Source organism: Balaenoptera ricei, chromosome 1 (genome assembly GCF_028023285.1).
Source record: "Balaenoptera ricei isolate mBalRic1 chromosome 1, mBalRic1.hap2, whole genome shotgun sequence".
In the NCBI taxonomy this organism is placed as follows: domain Eukaryota; kingdom Metazoa; phylum Chordata; class Mammalia; order Artiodactyla; family Balaenopteridae; genus Balaenoptera; species Balaenoptera ricei.
In genome coordinates, this window is record NC_082639.1 from 157,166,430 (window position 1) to 157,186,854 (window position 20,425).

General features: G+C 35.2%; 1 protein-coding gene across 1 annotated transcript in view; it reads right to left on the reverse strand.

The window, feature by feature from the left end:
- CR1 (complement C3b/C4b receptor 1 (Knops blood group)) overlaps positions 1–20,425 on the reverse strand; it is a 124,733-nt gene that overhangs the window by 29,049 nt on the left and 75,259 nt on the right. Inside the window, exons 17-18 of the mRNA XM_059932923.1 lie at positions 1,622–2,020; positions 81–257 (exon numbers count right to left, since the gene is read on the reverse strand). Coding sequence (XP_059788906.1) covers positions 81–257; positions 1,622–2,020 — 576 coding nt within the window. The remainder of the gene's footprint in view (positions 1–80; positions 258–1,621; positions 2,021–20,425) is intronic.

Here is a 20,425-nt window from a genome sequence, read left to right on the forward strand (position 1 = left end):
TAGGAATGAAAACACAGGAGTGAGATGTCCATGTGAGGGACAAAGAGATTGATCCGCAAACCAGATGAAAGTATAGGCACCTGCACATCTGGGAGTTTCTGGGCTCCAGTCTCCCTGGGATGTACAGTGCAGAGAAGCAGCCCCTTTGAGATCATAGCCAGGCTCACAGCTGTAGAACACTTCCTGGTCAGAGGAAAAGTCATCCTTGTGGCTTGGGATGTGCTTACCATGCAGGATTTCTGGAGGTGGTTGACATACTGAGGAAAGAACAGCAAGATACATGTCAATTATGGAGAAATATCTTTTACTACATCCTATGCCTACCAGGGAGTTTAAAAATCTTATTTATACAGTGTGGATTTTAAAAGAAAAGATTTGCTAATTCAGTACCCACAGTTTACTGATGAGCAAACTAAGGCCACAGGGCAGAGCTATGAGTAGAATGAATCTTTCTCCAACACCTTCTCTGTTTTTTCTACTAAAACATTCCTAAGACTACAAGCAGAATGTTCCTTTTGCTTTCTAGGATTGTCCATCCAGTACAGAGCTGTGAGAGCTGGTGGACTGTTCCACTCTTACACTTCCTAGAAAGCTATCCTTTCTGGCTTCAACAAGGAATACCTTTGCCCAAGTGTCATCCAACAGACCCCACACCTAGCTTACGGTACAGTTAGTCACCCATCCCCCTTCATCTTTTTTCCCAGATCCTCCTTGAGAACTGTAAGCTTCTGCTTGGTCCCTATGTGCCAGTCTGGAATCTTCCCATTCCACTGCTAAGCCAGGCATTTCAGCATAAAAAGACAAGAGAAGTCACCAAGAACAAAATCCCCTTAAAAGAAAAAAGCTATAGACTTTTAAAAGAGAGAACATATTGTTAGAGCATATTTTGACTCAAAAGTTTGGCTGCCTCCATCCACAGACCAATTGGTGTGTTCTCAGGGAATCAGAACACACTTGAGCCTCAATCTGAACTGTATACAGTGGAATAAAAATGAAAACATTTGCTTGGATTTGAGCAAGCCGTTTCCACTTCCTGAGCCTCAAGGTTTTCAGTAATAACATAGGGGAGTTGGAACAGAATGACTGATGTCTAAGGCTTTTTAATCTGATGCTATCATTTTGGAACCCATGGCTCATTTGCCTTCTGACCTTCTCCAATGATAGATCAATGTCATTGTTATCATACATTATTGTTCATAGTACACTTCACTACACATTATCATTGAGCTCTGCAATCAGAAAGGCTCTTGAATTCTAGGCCTTACTCTGTTATTTACTAGTTCTGTGACCTGGGTATAGTTCCCTAACATCCCTAAGACTCAGTTTTCTCAATGCAAATAGGAATAAGTATAGTTCCTACCTTATATGCTTGCTTAAGTATTAAATTAAACAATGTATATAAAATGGGTGCATTACAGATGGGACACAGTAAGCATTACTTGACAATTATTATTATCAGAGGTAACAGATAGTACAGCTAGTATTATGTTTAGAGGGTTTATCCCAATTTCATAGGCTTGCATGCCTATACACACACAGGCATACCCTTTCCTTAGTTTCAACAACTCCTACAATTTATACTCCCTACACCCCCAGCAGAGTCTCAGTGGATGAAACTCACCCCTGGAGCAGCTTGGCAGCTCAGGTACCCATGTGTTGTTGGCCCGGCATTGCACAGTGTTGGACCCTCTCATGACAAAGCCAGGCTGACAGCTAAATCTCACAATCTCATTTAAGGAAAGTGAACTCTTATTTCCCGACACTCTAATTCCATTTTCAACTTCTGGAGTTGTGCATTTATTAGCAGAAATACACTGAGGAGGAAGGCTGCTCCAAACACCAAGTTGATTGTCTTTGCTGGTACAGTATATTGACTGTTCTCCCACAAGGTCAAACAGCTTTTCTCCATCTGGCCCAGTGTGACACTGATAAGTTACCACTGTTGCATATTGATAAACGTTTCTATTGCTGCTGTAGAAGTCTCCATTGGATATGGCTGGGGGTGGTTCACAATGTATACCTGGGATAAGGGAGAGTGTGGTAAACAGCTTAACTTTTTATTTTTTAATACAACTTTTAAAGAGAAATTTTAGTTGCAGAACAAAATTGAAAGGAAAGTACAGAGATTTCTCAAACACCTTCTGCCCCTACAAATGCATAGTCTCCCCCATTATCAACATCCCCCAGCAGAGTGGTACGTTTGTTACACTTGAACATACATTGACACATAATAATCACTCAACATTACAGTTTACATGAGGGTTCACTCTTGGTTTGCAAAATTTGTGGGTTTTAACAAATATGTAATGACATGTTTCTATCATTATGGTATCATGCAAAGTATTTTCATTTCCCTAAAATTCCTCAGTGCTCTGCCCATTAATCCCACCCCCAACCCATCCCCTGGCAACCACTGATGCTATTCCTGTCTCTGTTATTTTGCCTTTTCCAGAATTATTTTTTTTTACTATGAATTATTTTACTATGAATTTAAATAACAAATACAAAGAATCAAGTCACTTCCTAAACTGTAAGTAATTACAGTACTGTTCTTTTGTTCTAATATTTGCTAATATCATGTTATTTACATAGTTGAAATTTAGTTGTGTATGATTGGGTTCTGTCCATAATAATTTCATGTAAAATATCCATGTATTATTAAGGTTTACATACTTATGATTTTAAATGGATAATCTATGTGATTTTATCATAGATTCTTAAGTTATTTACTTACTGCTGGGCTATTTTTCTATTGTTTATTTAATAACATCTTTGCAGGTTAAATATATTACCTCTGCCACTACTCATCAAGTAAAGATCAAAAAGAAAAGAGTCATGTCAGTATGTATTGATGCTTTTTTCTCTCCCCTTTTATTAACAATGAATTGGTCATTCATATCTGAACAAAAGTGCCTCTGCACATTACACCAGAACACCCAGGAAATTTTTATCCATGCATGCTTCAGGAAGTGGGTTGGTAGGACCTTGGATGGGGGGGGACAGATCCACTCTCACTTGCTGTAATTGGAGAAGAAGCAAAACTGAAGAGTACAAAACAGGGTGGATACAAGGAGACAGAGAATTTGTGGAAGTCTAACCAGCCTGATGGGAGAATCAGGCACAGTATAAGAGGAGGATAGAGATGAGTTTGGAGGCAGAGGAAAGGGATTGAGTTCCCCTGCCCCAGGTGACCCTGGCAGGGGCTGGGCTTTCCCCTCTGGTGACAATAGCAAGCTCCCTCACAGAGGAGGTGAAAAGCAAAAGTGTTGAATGATTTACTGCCTGGCTACCTAGTTGCAACTGGAGGGAGCCATTGCTCTCCAGAAGCATGAATTTCTGAGAAGGGACTTCCTTGACTTGGGGGAGGGAGAGGAAAGGGAAAGAGGTGGACATGAATAACAAAGAGCATTGAAGGAATTCTTTGCCTGCTGTCTGCTTTGAGATTTTAGCTCTACTGGAGGATCCTCTTACTGCTCAGTGGTGCTTACATAAGCCAGAGTTGCTAAGCCCACACCTCTCCTCACTCTGCCACCAGCTTTTCCTATGTCATGTTTTTTGTTTGTTTGTTTGTTTGTTTGTTATACCCTTCCTCCGAAGTGCAGCCCCAGAGCCAACTCAGGTAAAAAGAAACCAAAGCTTGAGCTATAGTGCCACCTGTTGAATTGCAATAATCAAAGTAAACAACTAAGAAAAGTATGCTGTACTTCAAATGCACATTTTATCAAACATTATGAAAAGTCACAGTAATATGGTACCACAAAAACCCCAATAATTCTCTAGCAACCAAATCCAAAGGCACAGAATATTGCAATCTGACTAAAAAAGAATTCAAAATAGCTGTTATAAAGAGATTCAATGAGCTACAAGAAGACTCAGAAAGGCAATTCAGTGAAATCAGGAATAAAATTAATAAACAAGAAGAAGTTATTTACCAAAGAGACTGAAATTTTTAAAAAGAACCAGACAAATTCTGGAGATGAATAATTTAACGAATCAGATGAAGAATGCATTAGCGAGCTTAGGAAATAGGGCAAATTAGGTCAAAGAAAGAATTAGCAGCCTGGAGGATAGGAATTTAGAAATGACTCAGAAGAGGGGAGAGAACTAAGATTTGTAAAAGGTAAAGAAGACCTATGAATCAATTACAGGAAAAAAAAACCTGTAAATAATACATACACAGGTAAAGAAGACCTATGAATCAATTACAGGAAAAAAACTGTAAAAAATATAAACACATGGAGGCTAAACAATAAACTACTAAATAACCAAGAGATCACTGAAGAAATCGAAGAGGGAATCAAAAAATACCTAGAAACAAATGACAGTGAAAACACGCTGAACCAAAACCTATGGGATGCAGCAAAAGCAGTTCTAAGAGGGAAGTTTATAGCAATACAATCCTACTTCAAGAAACAAGAAACAACTCAAATAAACAACCTAACCTTACACCTAAAGCAATTAGAGAAAGAACAAAAACCCCCCAAAGTTAGCAGAAGGAAAGAAATCATAAAGATCAGATCAGAAATACATGAAAAAGAAATGAAGGAAATGATAGCAAAAATCAATAAAACTAAAAGGTGGTTCTTTGAGAAGATAAACAAAATTGATAAACCATTAGCCAGATTCATCAAGAAAAAAAGGGAGAAGACTCAAATCAACAGAATTAGAAATGAAAAAGGAGAAGTACCCACTGACACTGCAGAAATGCAAAGGATCATGAGAGATTACTACAAGCAACTATATGCCAATAAAATGGACAACCTGGAAGAAATGAACAAATTCTTAGAAAAGCAGAAACTTCCGAGATGGAAGCAGGAATAAACAGATAATATAAACAGGCCAATCACAAGCACTGAAATTGAAACTGTGATTAAAAATCTTCCAACAAACAAAAGCCCAGTACCAGACGCCTTCACAGGTAAATTCTATCAAACATTTAGAGAACAGCTAACACCTATCTTTCTCAAAGTCTTCCAAAATATAGTGAGGGAGGAACAGTCCCAAAATCATTCTATGAGGTCACCAGCACCCTGATACCAAAACCACTCAATGTCACAAAGAAAGAAAACTACAGGTCAATATCACTGATGAACATAGATGCAAAAATCCTCAACAAAATCCTAGCAAACAGAAACCAACAGCACATTAAAAGGATCATACACCATGATCAATTGGGGTTTATCCCAGGAATGCAAGGATTCTTCAATATACACAAATCAATCAATGTGATACACCATATTAACAAATTGAAGAATAAAAACCATATGATAATCTCAATAGATGCAGAAAAAGCTTTCAACAAAATTCAACACTGATATATGATAAAAACCCTCCAGAAAGTAGGCACAGAGGGAACTTATCTCAACATAATGAAGGCCAGATATGACAAACCCACAGCCAACATTGTTCTCAATGGTGAAAAACTGAATCCATTACCACTAAGATCAGGAATAAGACAAGCTTGCCCACTCTCACCACTATTATTCAACATGGTTTTGGAAGTTTTAGCCACAGCAATAAGAGAAGAAAAAGAAATAAGAGGAATCCAATTGGAAAAGAAGTAAAACTGTCACTGTTTGCAGATGACATGATCTGCAATGACATGATCTGCAGATGACCTGAGAATCCTAAAGATGCTATTTTAGGATGCCAGAAAACTACTAGAGCTAATCAGTGAATTTAGCAAAGTAGCAGGATACAAAATTAATGCACAAAAATCTCTTGCATTCCTATACATTAATGATGAAAAATCTGAAAGAGAAATTAAGGAAACACTCCCATTTACCACTGCAACAAAAAGAATAAAATACCTAGGAATAAACCTACCTAAGGAGACAAAAGACCTGTATGCAGAAAACTATAAGACACTGATGAAAGAAATGAAAGATGACACAAACAGACAGAGAGATATACCATGTTCTTGGATTGGAAGAATCAATATTGTGAAAATGACTATACTACCAAAAGCCATCTACAGATTCAATGCAATCTCTATCAAACTACCACTGGCATTTTTCACAGAACTAGAACAAAAAATTTCACAATTTGTATGGAAATACAAACGACCCTGAATAGCCAAAGCAATCTTGAGAAAGCAAAACAGAGCTGGAGGAATCAGGCTCCCTGACTTCAGACTATACTGCAAAGCTACAATAATCAAGACAGTATGGTACTGGCACAAAAACAGAAATATAGATCAATGGATCAGGATAGGAAGCCCAGAGATAAACCCACGCACATATGGTCACCTTATCTTTGATAAAGGAGGCAAGAATATGCAATGGAGAAAAGACGGCCTCTTCAATAAATGATGCTGGGAAAACTGGACAGCTACATGTAAAAGAATGAAATTAGAACACTCCCTAACACCATACACGAAAATAAACTCAAAATGGATTAAAGACCTAAATGTAAGGCCAGACACTATAAAACTCTTAGAGGAAAAGATAGGCAGAACACTCTATGACATAAATCACAGCAAGATCCTTTTTGACCCACCTCCTAGAGAAATGGAAATAAAAACTAAAATAAACAAATGGGACCTAATGAAACTTAAAAGCTTTTGCACAGCACAGGAAACCATAAATAAGATGAAAAGACAACCCTCAGAATGGGAGTTGCAAATGAAGCAACTGACAAAGGATTAATCTCCAAAATATACAAGCAGCTTATGCAGCTCAATATCAAAAAAACAAAAAACCGAATCCAAAAAACCGAATCCAAAAATGGGCAGAAAACCTAAACAGACATTTCTCCAAAGAAGTTATACAGATTGCCAACAAACACATGAAAGGATACTCAACATCACTAATCATTAGAGAAATGCAAATCAAAATTACAATGAGGTCCATTCTCTGGTAGGTCTGTGTCTTTATTCCTGTCTTGCCCCTAGGTTCTTCATGACCTTTTTTTTTTTTTTAGATTCCATATATATGTGTTAGCATACGGTATTTGTTTTTCTCTTTCTGACTTACTTCACTCTGTATGACAGACTATAGGTCCATCCACCTCACTACAAATAACTCAATTTCGTTTCTTTTTATGGCTGAGTAATATTCCATTGTATATATGTGCCACACCTTCTTTATCCATTCATCTGTTGATGGACACTTAGGTTGCTTCCATATCCTGGCTATTGTAAGTAGAGCTGCAATGAACATTTTGGTACATGACTCTTTTTGAATTATGGTTTTCTCAGGGTATATGCCCAGTAGTGGGATTGCTGGGTCATATGATAATTCTATTTTAACAGTAGATCCTTATTAGTTATCTCCTCACACTGGGCAGAAAGGCCACTATCAAAAAATCTACAAACAATAAACGCTGGAGAGGATGTAGAGAAAAGGGAACCCTTCTACACAGCTGGTGGGAATGTAAATTAGTGCAGCCACTGTGGAGAACAGTATGGAGGTTCCTTAAAAAACCAAAAATAGAGCTACCATATGATCCTGCAATCCCACTCCTGGCATATATTTGGAGAAAACCATAATTCAAAAAGATACGTGCACTCCACATGGAAGCAACCTAAATGTCCATCAACAGAGGAATGGATAAAGAAGATGTGGTACGTATATAAAATGGAATATTACTCAGCCATAAAAAAGAACAAAATAATGCCATTTGTAGCAACATGGATGGACTTAAGAGATTGTCATACTGAGTGAAGTAAGTCAGACAGAAAAAGGCAAATATCACATGATATTGCTTATACATGGAATGTAAAAAAAAAAGTGTACAAACAAACTTATCTACAAAAACAGAAATAGAGTTATAGGTGTAGAAAACAAACTTATAGTTACCAGGGAGTAAGGGAGGGAGGGAAAATTGGAAGAAAGAATGCTTTTTGAAGAGATATCTTTAGTAAACCAACACAGTCTGTTGATTTCAGAAAGCTGAGACCTAAAGCCTCATTTTAATTTTAAATAATTAACACAAAGAAAAAGAAAAAAAAAGTACAATGAGGTATCACCTCACACCAATCATAATGGCCATCATCAAAAAATCTGCAAACAATAAATGCTGGAGAGGGTATGGAGAAAAGGGAACCCTCTTGCATTATTGGTGGGAATGTAAATTGATACAGCGAATATGGAGAACAGTATGGAAGTTCCTTAAAAAACTAAAAAAAGAACTACCATATGACCCAGCAATCCCACTAATGTGCATATACCTTGAGAAAACCATAATTCAAAAAGAATCATGTACCACAATGTTCACTGCAGCACTATTTACAATAGCCAGGTCATGGAAGCAACCTAAGTGTCCATCGACAGATGAATGGATAAAGATGATGTGGCACACATATACAATGGAGTATTACTCAGTCATAAAAAGAAATAAAATTGAGTTATTTGTAGTGAGGTGGATGGACCTATAGTCTGTCATACAGAGTGAAGTAAGTCAGAAAGAGAAAAACAAATATCGTATGCTAACACATATATATGGAATCTAAAAAAAAATCGTTCTGAAGAACCTAGGGGCAGGACAGGAATAAAGATGCAGATGTAGAGAATGGACTTGAGGACATGGGGAGGGGGAAGGGTAAGCTGGGACAAAGTGAGAGAGTGGCATGGACTACATACACTACATACACTACCAAATGTAAAATAGATAGCTAGTGGGAAGCAGCCGCTTAGCACAGGGAGATCAGCTCCATGCTTTGTGACCACCTAGAGGGGTGGGATAGGGAGGGTGGGAGGGAGACACAAGAGGGAGGGGATATGGGGATATATGTATACGTATACCTGATTCACTTTGTTATACAGCAGAAACTAACAGAACATTGTAAAGCAATTACATTCCAATAAAGATGTTAAAAAAATAAAAGAAGTCCTATGAGAGCTATCAGATATAATGAGAAAAACAAATATGAGAATGATTGATCTACAAGAAAAAGAAGAGAGGGAAAAGGGAGCAGAGAGCGTATTTAGAGAAATAATAGCTGGGAACTTCTCAAACCTGAAGAAGTTACTGGAAGTCCAAGAACCTAATAAAACACCCTATTATATCAATGCAAAAAGACCTTCTCCAAGATATATTATAATGAAACTGTCAAAAATCAATGACAAAGAAAGAATCTTAAATGCAGCCTGGGAAAAAAGAAAGTAACTTACAAAGTAGCCGTGAGGCTACTAGCAGATTTCTCAGCAGAAACTCTACAGGACAGATGGAGTGGAATGACACATTCAATGTGCTGAAAGATAAAATGTGCCAGTCAAGAATACTTTATCCAGCAAAGTTATTCTTCAGCTATGAAGCAGAAGTAAAGTTTTACTGGGCAAACAAAAACTGAGAATGTTTACCATCATGAGACTTGCTTTGCAAGAAATGACAAAAGTTCTTCAAGCTGAAATGAAAAGATGCTACTTTGTGACATAAAAGCAAATGAACGTACACAGTACTCTAGCAAAGGTGAAAAATAAACAGTCAGAATTAGAAAACAGTACTTCAATATTAGAACAGTGGGTCAATCACTTAATTATAGTATAAAGGTTTAAGGAAAAGAGTATTAAAAAAACTAGAGCTTTCAACTAAAAAAAACTATAGCTACTATGATTTCTCAACAAATTTATAGCTTAAAAAAAGATAAATTGTGACATCAAAAATACAAAAAGGGAGGACTAAAATGGTGGAAATTTTATAGGTGAATTAAGATAAATTCCTATCATCGTAAAAAGGACGATTTTTTCTATGTGATGTTTTATGTAAGCCATACAGTAATTACAAATCAAAATTCTAGAAGTCATGAAACAAAACAAGGGGAGACTGAGAAAATCACCATGGAAAACCACCACTTTACAAAGGTAGACAGAAACAGAGGGAAAAAGAAACATAGGAGAAACAAAAAAATGATAAGACAGCAGTAGTAAGTTCTTACATATCAATAATCACTCTAAATATAAATTGATTGAATTCATCAATCAAAAGTCACAGAGTGGCTGGATAGATTTAAAAATACAATAACAAAGCCCAAGTGTATGCTGATTACAAGAAACTCATTTCAGCTCTAAAGAACACATAAGCTTAAAGTGAAGGGATGGAAGAGGATATTCCATGCAAGTGTAAAACAAAAGAAAGAGGGCATATTCATACTTATGTCAGACAAAATAGACTTCAAGTCAAAAATGAAAACAAGAGACAAAGAAGATTATTATATAATGATAAAAATGTCAGAACATCAAGAATATATAACAATCATGAATACATATGTACCCAACATCAGAGCACTGAAATATATTAGGCAAATGCTAAGAGATCTAAAGGGAGAAATAGACAACAATACAATCATAGTAGGAGACTTCAATACCTACTCTCAGCAATGGATAGATCATCCAGAAAATCAACAAGGAAACATTGGAATTGAACCATACTCTAGAACAAATGGACTTAACATACATTTATAAAACATTCCATCCAACAGCAGCAGAATAAACATTGTTCTTGAGTGCACATGGGACATTTTCCAGGATAGATCATATGAGAAAGCACAAAACAAATCTTAGCAAATTTAAGGAGATTGAAATAACACCAATTATCTTTTCTGACCACAATTGTATAAAACTAGAAATCAACAACAAGAGGAAAGCTGGAAAATCTACAAATATGTGGAAACTAAAAAATACACTTCTGAACAACCAATGGGTTAAAGAAGAAATCAAAAGGGAATTAGAAAATTATCTCAAAACAAATGAAAATGGAAATAAGACAAATCAAAATTTATGGAATGCAGCAAAGCAATTCTGAGAGGAACGTTTACAGTGATAAACGCATATCCTAAGAAATTAGAAAGCTCTCAAACAGTCAACTTAACTTTACACCTTGAAGAATTAAAAAAAAGAACAAATTAAGCCCAGAGTTAGCAGAAAGAAGGACATAATAAAGATCTCTGAAGAAGTAAATGAAATAGACACCAGATAAACAATAGAAAGGATCAATGAAACTAAAGCCTGGCTCTACAAAAAGATAAACAAAATTGGCAAACCTTTAGCCAGGCTAACTATGAAAAAAGAAAACTCAAATAGATAAAATTAAAAAATTAAAAAGAAGATATTACAACTGATACTACAGAAATACATAGAACTATAAGAGACTTTTATGAAAAATTATATGCCAAAAAATTAGATAACCTAGAAAAAATGGATAAATTTCTAGAAACACAAAACCTACCAAGACTGAATCAGGAAGAAACAGAAAATCTGCACAGACCAATAATGAGCAAAGTTTGGATCAGTAATCGAAAACCTCCCAACATAGAAAACCGTAGGGCCAGATGGATTCACTGGTGAATTCTACCAAAATTTAAAGAATAATTAATACCAATTTTCCTCAAATTCTTCCAAAAAATTACAGAGGTGGGAATACTTCCAAATTCATTCTATGAGACCAGCATTAGATTACTTTGGTAACAAAGCCAGACAGGGACAACACAAGAAAAGAAAACTATAGACCAATATCTCTGATAAATATAAGTCCAAAAATTCTCAACAAAAAGTTAGCAAAACAAATTCAAGAACACATAAAAAGGATCATACACCACAACCAAGCGGGATTTACCCCTGGGAGATGCAAGGATGGTTCAACATACCCAAATCAATAAATGTAATACATCACATTAATAAAATTAAAGATAAAAACTTATATGATCATGTCAATACATGCAGAAAAAGCATTTGACAAAATGACATTCTTCCATGATAAAAAGTCTTGGCAGATTGGGTATAGAGGAATATATCTTAATATAAGAAAGGCCAGCCATAACAAATCCACAGCTAACATTATACAAAATGGAGAAAAACTTGGAAGCTTTTCCTCTAAGATCAGGAACAATACAAGGATGCCCACTCTTACAACTCTTATTCAGTATAATACTGGAAGTCCTAGCTAGAGTGAATATGCAAGATAGGGAGATAAAAGGCATCCAAATCAAGAAGGAAGAAGTAAAACTGTTGCTACTTTCAGATGATATGATTCTGTATATAGAAAATCTGAAATGCTCAACCCAAACACTGTTGGAACTAATCAATTATTTCAGTAAAGTTGCAAGATACAAAATCAATATAGATAAATCAGTTGCATTTTTATACACAAAGGCTGAAACATTTGAATAAGAATAAAGAAAACTTTTCCATTCACAATAGCATGAAAAAGAATAAAATACTTAGGAATAAACTTAACCAAGGAACTGAAAGATCTGCACAACAAAACTCACAAGACTTTGCTGAAACAAATAGAACAAGACACAAACTAATGGAAAGATACCCCATGTTCATGGGTCAAAAGAATTAATATTGTTAAAATGTCTATATTATTCAAACCCATATATAGATTTAATGCAATCCACATCAAAATACCAATGGCACTCTTCACAGAAATAGAAAAAAAATCTTAAAATGTATATGGAACCACAGAAGACTTTGAAGAGCCAAAGCAGTACTGATGAAAAAGAACAAAACTGGAAGTATTACAATTCCTGATTTCAAACTACACTACAAAACTACAATAATAAAAAACAGTACAGTACTAGTACAAAAATAAACACATAGACCAATGGAACAGAATAGAGAGCCCGGAATTAATCCCCTGCTTATACAGTCAATGAATATTTGATAAGGGAGGCAAGAGCACCCAATGGGAAAAGGATAGTCTCTTCAACAATTGGTGCTGGGAAAACTGGATGAACACATGCAGAGCAATGAAATTGGATCCCTATATTATATCACTCACAAAAAGTATCTTGAAGTGGATCAAAGATTTAAATATAAGACCTGATATTATAAGACTCTTAGAAGAAAGTGTAGGGAAGAGGCTCTTAACATTAGTCATGGCGATGACTTTTTCAATACGATACCAATAAAAGCACAAACAACAAAAGGAAAAATCATCAAACTTAAAACTTAAAAGCTTTTGTGCAGCAAAAGAAACAATTAGCAAAATTAAAAGGAAACCTACAGAATGGGGGGAAATTTTTGCAAACCATGTATTGGATAAGGGGTTTAATATATAAAGAACTCATACAACTTAATAACAAAAAACAAAAAATCTGATTGAAAAATGGGCACAACTAAACAATTTTCAAAAGAAAACATACAAATGGTCAACAGGTACATAAAAAGATGGTCAACATCACTAATCATCAGGGAAATGCAGATTAAAACCACAATGGGATATCACCTCACATCTGTTAGAATGGCTGTCATCAAGAAGACAAGAGATGACTAGTGGTGATGAGGATGTGGAGAAAAGGGAACACTTGTGCAAATGTGGTAGGAATGTAAATTGGTGTGGCCACTATGGAAAACATATGGAGGTTCCTAAAAAATCTTAAAATAGATCCAGGAATTCCACCTCTGAGTATTTATCCAAAGAAAATAAAAATACTAACTCAAGAAGGTGTATGCACTCCCATGTTCATGATGGCATTAGTTACAATAGCAAAGATATGGAAACAACCTAAGTGTCCATCAATAGATGAATGGATAAAGAAAATGTGGTACATATACAATGAAATATTGAAAGATGGACATCCTACCATTTGTGACAACATGGATGGACTTTTAGCACATTATGCTAAGTGAGATTTGTGACAACATGGATGGAATTTTAGCATGTTATGCTAAATGAGATAAGTCAGACAGAGGAAGACAAGAACTGTATGATACCACTTATATGTGGAATGTAAAAAAGCCAAGTTTTAAAAACAGAATAAAATGGTGATTACCAGGGGATGGGAGGACAGGATGGATGCTGTCTAAGAGTATAAACTTACAACAAGTAGAAAGTATGCCCTAGAGATGCACAGATCAATGAATATACACAACAACATTATACTATAATCATAAAACTTGCTGAGAGACTAGAAACTAATTATTCCAACTACTAAAAATAAAGAATAATTATGTAATGTGATGGAGGTGATAATTATTCCTATGATGACAATCATATTACAATATACGAATGTACATCTTAAATTTACATAAAGCTATATGTCTAATATATTTCAAAAAAAAGGTTGAAAAGAAAATATAAAAGATAAGACATGAGGAAATAATCACAGATTTGGGGTAATAAAATGCTAAATGACTACTATGTTCTATTACAACATAGTAATTTAAAACATACTGGTATAATTGACTATTCATACGTTCACATGTACACACATGACCAATATTGACTCAGTTAAATGTTTATTGACCTATAAATATAGTAGAAGTGGAAACATTTTTCATTAAAGATAACCTCCTACAAAAGGTGCCAGACCTTGAAAATTGTATATAGTAAATGATAATACCTTGCTAATTTGAAATTTTTTCAGAGAATTTAATATTTTCTGGCAAGTAAAGAAGGTACCTTTTATAGTTTCTCATTTATGTCTTTGGATATCTAAAAGCCAATGTTATTTTCCGGAGGGAAAATAACCCAATGGGAAAAGGACAGTATTTTTTGGAGGAATACCTGTGAATATAATGCACATATTCATTGCAGGAAATTTATAAAATGTGGACAAACAAAAAATGATAAGGTCCAAAAATAAATATTCTTAATAATTTAATGTATATTGTTTCAGATATGTGTGTGCATGTGCATGTGTGTCTATGGTTATATTTTCTATGGTATATTTGGTGGCTGAATAATATTCTAGGATGTAGATATATAAATATACTGTCTATTGTCACTTGGATGTGGCATCTCAATCTCTAATTCTTCATGGTATACTTTTTACCTTTCTTAAAAACTTATCATAACCATTTTTAATAGGCCTTATGTCTTCCATCAGCTATTTACAAACCATGATTTCTAACATTTTCCACTACCATAAATATTGTTGCATTGAGTGTCTTTGGATGAAAATCATGGGAAAAGTCCATGATGATTATTATCTTGGGATAAATTCTGGGAAATGGAATCGCTAGGTCAGAGGGTATTTGCATTTAAGGCTTTAGTATATATTGTTCATTAGCCTTCCAGAAGTTTGTGCCCACTTTTACTGCCATCAATTCTGCATGTGATACTGATTTCTTCACAGCCTTAATACTTTACCAATTTGCAATCATTCTTCTATCTTCCTCAAAATTTTGGAGATTCACTTTACAATATTCCATTGAAAAGATGAATGGCCAACTAATCAAGAACAAATACAACTAGGGCATGAGTTTGGAAGAATTTGAGGGAAGAATAAAAAGCAGAATAACCCGAGGCTTGGGAAAATTGCTAAGGATTGTAAGATCTTTTATGCTTCAGAGTAAGAATGATAAGGAAGGGAGTAATCTACTTCCTGGGCTTATAATGTGATATTAAGAGGTTGTAGAGACAAAATTAATTTTCTTTAGTATCTTTTAAGTTTAGTCACTAAGGAGAATGATCATTATACTGAGAGTTTATTATCAAAGTAGGAAAGTGGGGCAATTTTACCTGAGTTTAAGTCCACAGTTTCAGATAAATTACCTCCTAAAGTAAAGAAAAACCAGGAGGACCATGCAGCACATGACTCCAAGTTTCACACAACTGAGAGACAACTCTGTGCAAGAAGGATTCAATTCCTTCTTCATAATTCCAGGGATAAATAAGGATAAAATGGAGGGAATTATGGGAAAAAATAATTCAACTCACTCTCACAAATAGGTGCCTTCTTATCCCAAGTGACATCAATGCCTGAAAGGAGACAAGTAGCAGAAGGGGAACCAATGAGTCGATACCTAGAAGCAAAGAATGAAAAATGATTAGACTCTACACAGATTTCCCACTTAAATCACCATGAGAAAACAATAGCAGGAGGATGTTACAAATTACAGGACAGATTAAAACATGAGAGACCTCAAGAAAGAAACCGCATCTCCACCTACAAATTAGTCTTTATTCTTCAGGGCAAGCTAAAATTCTTACCTTTTTAATCCATCTCCATTCCTAGTCCCCTCACAACTCATTGCAATAGTCCCGTTATTATTCATGGGATACTTCTGTACTTGGCTTAAAGGTACCTCAGAATTATTTTATCCATTTGTACTTTCAGATAAGAAATTATAAGTGCTTGATTAGGAGGGAAGATGTCTTACTGAAATATACACACTCTTCAGCACCTAGCCTAGAGACTTTCAAGCATGTGGTGCTCAAAAATATCTATTGAGTGAAGGAAAGAATGAAGGCTTTACCCTGAAGACTTAGTAAATGAGAGTCAGAGGAAACAGCTAACCATTTTACCTTTGAAATGTAGAAAGCAGGGGTACTCACCCACTGTGTCATAAAATCATTCAAAGTGGGTCACAAAATTTGAAACTTCATCATTTATTTTTTATTTATTACATCTCTATGTTGTTACTGTGAGAAATGTCACAAAAGATACTCAGCCAAGCTATTCATATGTTCCAATGTACAGCAGGGCTAAACTTAATAAAGTAAAAGGTGATGGGTGTAATGCAAAGTCACATAACAGTGACGTAGTTACTGCAACAGTTAAGAAATCTGTCTTTTGATTACCTAGGACATGTGATCAGGGCAGTACCCATTTGTAGCAGAGACTACTGGAATCTCCAGTATCCACTTTTCTTTTCTTCATTAGTAACATGACCCTGTATTTTTAACTGGACCATTGGCCACTTTCAATAACGGCTTCATTTCTCAGCTTCCCTTAACAGCTGTGTGACTATGTTCTGGCTAGAGGGATGTAAATGGAGTGTCTGGAAAGTGTCTTCACAGGGATAAGTGTTCCCTTCCTCCATTCTTGCTCTTTGCTAAATGAAGTTTGGGCCATGAGTTGAGATGGACTCTCTAATGGAAGGATCCCAGGTTTCTGTGGATCTTGGATGTGGCCCTGGGCCGCCATGGTTCTTAACATGAGAGATAAGTAAACTGCTATCTTGTTCAAGCTCCTGTTATTTTGTGTTTTTTCTGTCTTTTATAACTTAATCTAATCTTAACTGGTATACCAGCTCTTCCCAAAACAGTAACAAAAAGATGGTGGGAACCACGTTGGTAGAGCAATGACAGTGAATATTTTGGTAGACACGGTAAGTCACTTTTATATTTAGGTAGTGATTAAATTTTACTTATTGTTACCTTGTTTTTTATGAGCTGTGTTCTAAAATCTTTTAAGTGTGCCAACAAATATTTAATCTTCAAAATGTCTGCAAACAAACATTTTGAGAACCACTTTAGAAAGGAAAGAGGATAATCATCCCTGTACTACGTGTGTGTTTCCTTCCACCTGTCTCCTATCATACATTTAAATGTTGCCTTAGGAGCAGAGGGTCACGGGTATCCTCTGACTTTTGACCTTATAAAGGCTGCTCTTAATGTACTCACTATGACTAAACTAGAGCTTTGGAGTAAAAATGTGAAGCAGGTTCCAGCCTCTGTATGACTGTAAAAAGCAGTGAATATTTTTGAACATATTGTAAGACACTAGTATGCTGCAGTAGTGATTATGTTGTAATTTTTTTCCTGGATGGATTTCCCATCTCTGTGAATTTCTTTTACTGGAGCCCACTCAGTTCCCCTGAGCATTAGAAATCTGTATAGTTTTCTGTATAGAACAACTCTAAATTGTTGTTCAAGAGCCATGAGATTCCTTTCCCTATAAGCATCATACATACTGTGGAGAAGCATGCTGAGGCATTGGAGAGCCCATTAAGTAAGGTCAGGGATGGGAGAATCAAGGGCTAGGATGGTGTCATCTTTATCTTTTCCTATTTGTTCATGTACTTTGAACTATTTAGCAGTGGAGGGAATCTATGGAGACATTCAGTAGGCTGCAAATTACTAAAAGTAGCTCACAGATATGATTTTCAGCAGTCCTCTTTTTTAAAAAAAAAAAAGAAATTTAAAATTGAATTTTATTGGCTTATAAAAGTTAACATATATTCATTGTAGACATATTTGGAAGTTGTGAATAACCCAAAGATCAAAAATATCACCATCCAAGATAGCACCACTCGTAGTAGCTAATATTTTGCTATGAATCCTTCTAGCCTTTTTATCTAAAAATATATGTGTAACCCAGATGTCAACTGGGCTTTGCTACCTTTAGAAGGAAAAGCTGGTTAAATTGGACACAAGCACCAATTCTACATTTGTAAAGTACAGATTCCCGTCTGCCCTCCAAACCCCTCCAAACCCCTCCAAACATTCTCAGATTTCTCAGCCCCATCAGTCCTTCAGATGACTGCAGCCCCAGTCAACATCAAAGACACTATCAAGAGAGTGAAAAGATAATCCACAGGATAAAAGAAAATATTTGGAAATCATTTATCTGAGAAGTGTTTAATATACAGAATATATAAAGAACTCCTGTAACAAAACAACAAAAAGACAAACAACCCAATTGAAAAATGGGCAAAGAACTTGAATGGACATTTTTCTAAAGAAGATATACAAATGTACAAAAGATATACACATGAAAAGATACTAACCATTATTAGTCATTAGGGAAATCCAAGTCAAACCCACTTCAGACCTTCCAGGATGGCTATAATAACTTTTTTGAGCTTTTTTTAATAATAACTTTTTAAAAATGGAAAATGAAAGCATTGGTGAAGATGTGGATAAAATGGAATGCTTGTAATTGTTGGTGGGAATGTAAAATGGTGCAGCCACTGTAGAAAACAGTTTGGCTATTCCTCAACAAGTTAATATATAATTAACATATGGTCTAGCAATTCCAATCCTAGCTATATATCCAAAAAGACTGACAACAGAGACTCAAGTAGATACAGGTTTATCAGCTGATTTATGTATTTTTAAGTACATCCTGGAAATTGTATTTTTCCTACAAAATGGCACATTTCATGGATGTTTTCAATTTCATTAGGATAGACAGGATATACTATTTTTATTTAGTATTGATTGAATCCCTTCAATATCTACGATATCTCCTTTCTCATTCACGTGTATTTGCAGACTTGTTATTTTGTGAAATTACAATTGGCCAAATTCCGTTTGTTTAATTGGCCACTTTAAGAAACTACTCTGAGATTTTTACTTATCGTTTCCCTTTTTCCTTTTTTAAAATTTCCTTTCTTTATTAATTTCTTAGTCCAGCTTCTTTTATATGTTCATGTTCTAGTCATTTAAAAATTCTTAGGTAAAATGTTTTGTTCATTTATTTGAAAACTTTTTGTCAGATAACAAAAGTATTGACTATTTCTCTAAGGACAGTTTTGGCATCAGCATCCCAGAAATTTTCATGAGTAATATTTGCAGCAGCATTCATAATGAACAGGCTGAATAATGTGAGGTTTACCAATACGGGCTGTTGAGGCAGACTGGCAATACTCAAATTCTAACCTCAACCTCTGTCCTGCGAGTTTTGGTAAATTGGTTCATCCCTCTGTCTTAGTTTCTCTCTTCTGTAAAATGGGGCTATGTGTAATATTCACTTCAGAGTCATTTTCAAGATTAAGTTAATTCATGTAAAGCACTAGAAGAGTTCTCAGGGCTCATGCACTCAATAATCATTCCTTATTGTTATTTGATATGTAATCTGTAATGTCTATTTTAATTTTCTCTTTGACTAAGATCCAAAACTTGAACTTTTATTTATTCTTTTGTCATTAATTCCTAGTGTTATTTTTATTATAATAAGAGTATGTAGCTGTTTTAGTTTCTCCTATGTTCAAATCTATTGAGGTACACCCTGTGGAGTGATATGCTATCAACTCTTATAAATGGTTCCTAGAAAGAGCTTACATTCTCTGTAAGGTACAAAATTCAACACACATGTACCAAAGCAGCCTCATCCATCAATGTCTTATTTTTTGTACCTTTGCTTACCCAATCTGATGTTTTCAACTATTATTATTATTTTATCAATTTATCTTTTTACTTCTTTTTAGAACCTCCTTGGCTTGGAATAATAAAAGAAATTGAGGAAAAATAATGCTCTTTCATCTAACCATAGGTTGGCAAACTGAGTTCTGCAGGCCCCATGTATGCTGTATCACACATTCATTCATTCACTGTCTAGGGCTACTATCCCACTGCAACTGCAGAGGTGAGTAGTTATAACAGAGATTATATGGCCCACAAAGCTGAAAGTATTTACTATCTGGGTCTTGACAGAAAAAGTTTGCCATCCCTTTGTCAAAGCAATCTACATTTTATTCGTCCAGGTTAACATCTGCTCCTTGGCTATTTGTTTATTTAAGTTTAATTTATTTCTTTTCAGTAACTTAACAACAGAAAATTACAACATATGATTTTGCTTAGAATACCATGTATTTCAGATAACCCTACTTTCTCCAAGCACATTCAAACATATATATGCATATAGAGTATCTCTTCAAAATTTGTCATTATTTTTCCAAGTTGAAAACAAACTCTACAAATTGTTTTCTCAGTCCATATCACATCATGATCATCCATCCAGATCACTGAATATAAGATCTAATTAAGTCTTTTTGATTGCTGCAAAATAGCTCATGTGTAGATACCTAAC